At 30.9% G+C, this 2,822-nt stretch overlaps 1 protein-coding gene across 1 annotated transcript; it reads right to left on the bottom strand.

Annotated features, from left to right (window-relative positions):
* Positions 1-841: 841 nt before the first annotated feature.
* Positions 842-1,757, bottom strand: LOC126714059 (protein RSI-1-like). The gene is made up of 3 exons (XM_050414050.1): positions 1,592-1,757; positions 1,392-1,413; positions 842-1,268 (listed from the first exon to the last, which is right to left on the bottom strand). Exons 1-3 carry the CDS (start codon positions 1,667-1,669, stop codon positions 1,087-1,089), a joined length of 282 nt encoding a protein of 93 aa, XP_050270007.1. The 5' UTR covers positions 1,670-1,757; the 3' UTR covers positions 842-1,086.
* Between the last annotated feature and the right edge of the window lie 1,065 nt (positions 1,758-2,822).

The following is a 2,822-nucleotide window of genomic DNA, read 5'->3' as shown; positions in this document are numbered from 1 at the left end:
TATAATGGGTATGTATGTGTAATTTATAATTGTTTCTTCTTATGATGAACTCATTATTAATAAAGTTCTCTAAAAATTATACTATAAAACGCAATATTTTAGAAATGTATGGTTTAAAAAAAATGTAAATTAATATCATATATAATTTGAACCTCTTCTAAAAATTTTAATTGTACCCGTGCATATGCACGGGACTACGTACTAGTGAGATATAATATAATTGAAGTTGATTTTTAAAATATACTTGGATTATATAATAATTTCTTACAAAAAATTTTCAAAATGTAGTATGCATTGTCGTGAGATATTGGCTAATAAAAATTGAGGATGGAAAAAAGTTTGTTTTAAAGACATTGATCAGTAGGAGAATGTCCTATTTTGTAGGTATTTTATGTGGAGTTTGAGATATATTTTTACTAGGTTATTCCCAAGTTTTTTTTCCCTATTAAACATATTCTAGTGATATTTTTGAACCACATAAAAGTCCAGTCCAAAGAGGAGAATCCTGTTAAAAGAGTGTCCAATTTTTTAGGCATTTTACATTGAGTTGGAGATAGTTTTGTCCCTATTAAACATAGGGTTTAAAGAGTATTTTTAAATCACATAAAAATCTAGTCTAAAGAGGGGAATCCTGTTATAGATAGTATAGATTGGCTGATTAATAGGTTCCCTAAGCGCATTTGTTAATTAAACATTTTAGGAAAATTATGATACTATTTTTATGGAAAATATAAAAAGTTGTCGCAATTTTTTTCCCCATAAAAAGTTTCTAAAATTATTCTTAAATCAATACTCTTATAGAGTCCATTGTCTTTCCACGTAAAGGTATGCTAGGTCCAAATGTCATAGAGAAATAATTAATTAAGTCTTTTAAAAAAAAAGCCAATATAAAAATGAGGTGGCAACCAGGTATACATCTTGCAATAGTGCCCCCTTCACAACAGATGATGGGAACAAAAACTACATCACTATATGGGTAAAGATCTACTACCATACAGATCTTAGGTAGCATAGATTGTCTCTGCAAGAGAACAATTGTGCCATTACTGCTATCCGATTATGCTATTACTATCGTGTAAAAGAATTTCAAGGGCACTTGGGTCCTCCTTCCTTGGTCTTCCAGTTATTGTAGCAAGGGCAAACTTGCTTGTTGCCATAAGTGCCAGGAGGAACACAGAGGCACTTGGAGCAGCACTTAAGGCAGAAAAACATGCATGGCTTCTTGTGTGAAGTTGCAGAGCAACGATAGGTACACTTTGGCTTGCAATCTGTATGTCACAATTAGAGAATTACTGTTCATCAGATCACTTAAAATCATGTACTTCTTCATAAGAATAACAAAATTAGTAGAATGTGTTTCATTTGAGCACAAGAACTGTACAAATATGTACCTGAAGGACGAAGCTTTGTAGCCTGTTTCATGAAATATATACACATTAGAATTTGACACAAGCATAAACCATTTATTAGAGTAACAAAATATGAAAAACAAGAGGCTGTGTACGGACACACAAGTATGCAAATAACTAAAAACGTGAGTTAAAAGACACGATTTCAAAAAACAAAAGCGAGAAAAGTGTTGTACTTGTACCTCAGCAATATCAGAGAATGTGATTAAGAGAAGTAAAGAAACCAGCAACAAGAGAGAGGTGTACGGACGTCCTGCCATATCTATATTAGAGGCTGCTTAAACTCTAGTGCTAAACTAATGTAATAATTTTCTCACAAAGCACAATGAGAGATGTTGAAGCAATGAAATTATAAAGGATATTTATAAGGGATATTTGGGAATGATGAATCTGCAATTAAGGAAAGGAATAGAAGTATAGAACGCGTTATTTGAGGCGTGAAATTGGGGTGATTTGTGTGGCCACCTAAAAACCCATGTGGGGGGGGTCCTAGAAATATTGTGCGTTATATGCGGCGTGTTTGTCTTGTTTCTTTGGTTTGCTTTTGTCAACTTTAACGTGTTAGTACTGTCCTTTCAACTAATTTCTTTCCTTTTTTGATTCTCTAAATAAATAATTTTTTTTTTCTTAATTACTTTTAAAAATGTGCTACGTTCACAACAATTTTACAACAAATCATAGATATTTAGTTGTTATTACTTACAAATATCAATTTATAAGCTTAATATAATGGGACATGTAATATCTTAATCATTTTCTAACACTTTATTAATATCACTTTATTATATACTAAATACAACACATCTCATTAATCACACACACACACAAATTATAATAAACCAATGAACATATTGTGTTAAAGGTAGTTAAAGAGTAGTGCTGGAAGTTTGGTTGAAAATGAGTTTAGATTAGGTTTTTTCTTTTGAATTTTTTTTTTCATCTGTTTAATTAAGAACAGGTTTTTTTAAAAATTTATATTTTTTAATCGTTTTTCAACAAATAAATAAAATAAAATTCTAAACGTGACTCTCTCTCTCTCTATGTGCTTTCTCTTTTTAATTTAATTTTTGCGTGTGCGAGGTTTGTTACTTGTTTAACTTTTTTTAATAGTATGTGATGTGAATGTGATCTGTGTATCTTATGTTCGACGTCGTACGGTTGCTATGACATGTGAGGGAACATGGCCTTCAATCCTCATGATTGTATATCACTCACCCACTAATATTGTAATCATAATAAAATGATATTTAAGTTTCTTTTTTTGGGTAGAAAATGATAATAAAGTTGGGTAGCGACCGCAACACCTTTGTACTTCCCCGTATTTTTTTCTTTTTTTTTACTTATCACGGGATCGTGTACTATTATTGGATTTTTATTCATGTCAGAATCATTCAAGAGGCTAATAAAAAATTT

The sequence above is a fragment of the Quercus robur genome, chromosome 2 (assembly GCF_932294415.1).
Source record: "Quercus robur chromosome 2, dhQueRobu3.1, whole genome shotgun sequence".
NCBI classification, from domain to species: domain Eukaryota; kingdom Viridiplantae; phylum Streptophyta; class Magnoliopsida; order Fagales; family Fagaceae; genus Quercus; species Quercus robur.
The sequence above is the reverse complement of the archived record's forward strand: the minus strand, read 5'-3'. Positions and strand labels throughout refer to the sequence as shown.

Bases quoted from the DNA above. Each gene is read 5' to 3' on its own strand.
- LOC126714059 (XM_050414050.1), bottom strand. From the start codon at position 1,669: ATGGCAGGACGTCCGTACACCTCTCTCTTGTTGCTGGTTTCTTTACTT. The intron at 1,414-1,591 runs GTACAAGTACAA...TTCATGAAACAG, and splicing joins CATTCTCTGATATTGCTGAG to GCTACAAAGCTTCGTCCTTC. The intron at 1,269-1,391 runs GTACATATTTGT...TGTGACATACAG, and splicing joins TACAAAGCTTCGTCCTTCAG to ATTGCAAGCCAAAGTGTACC.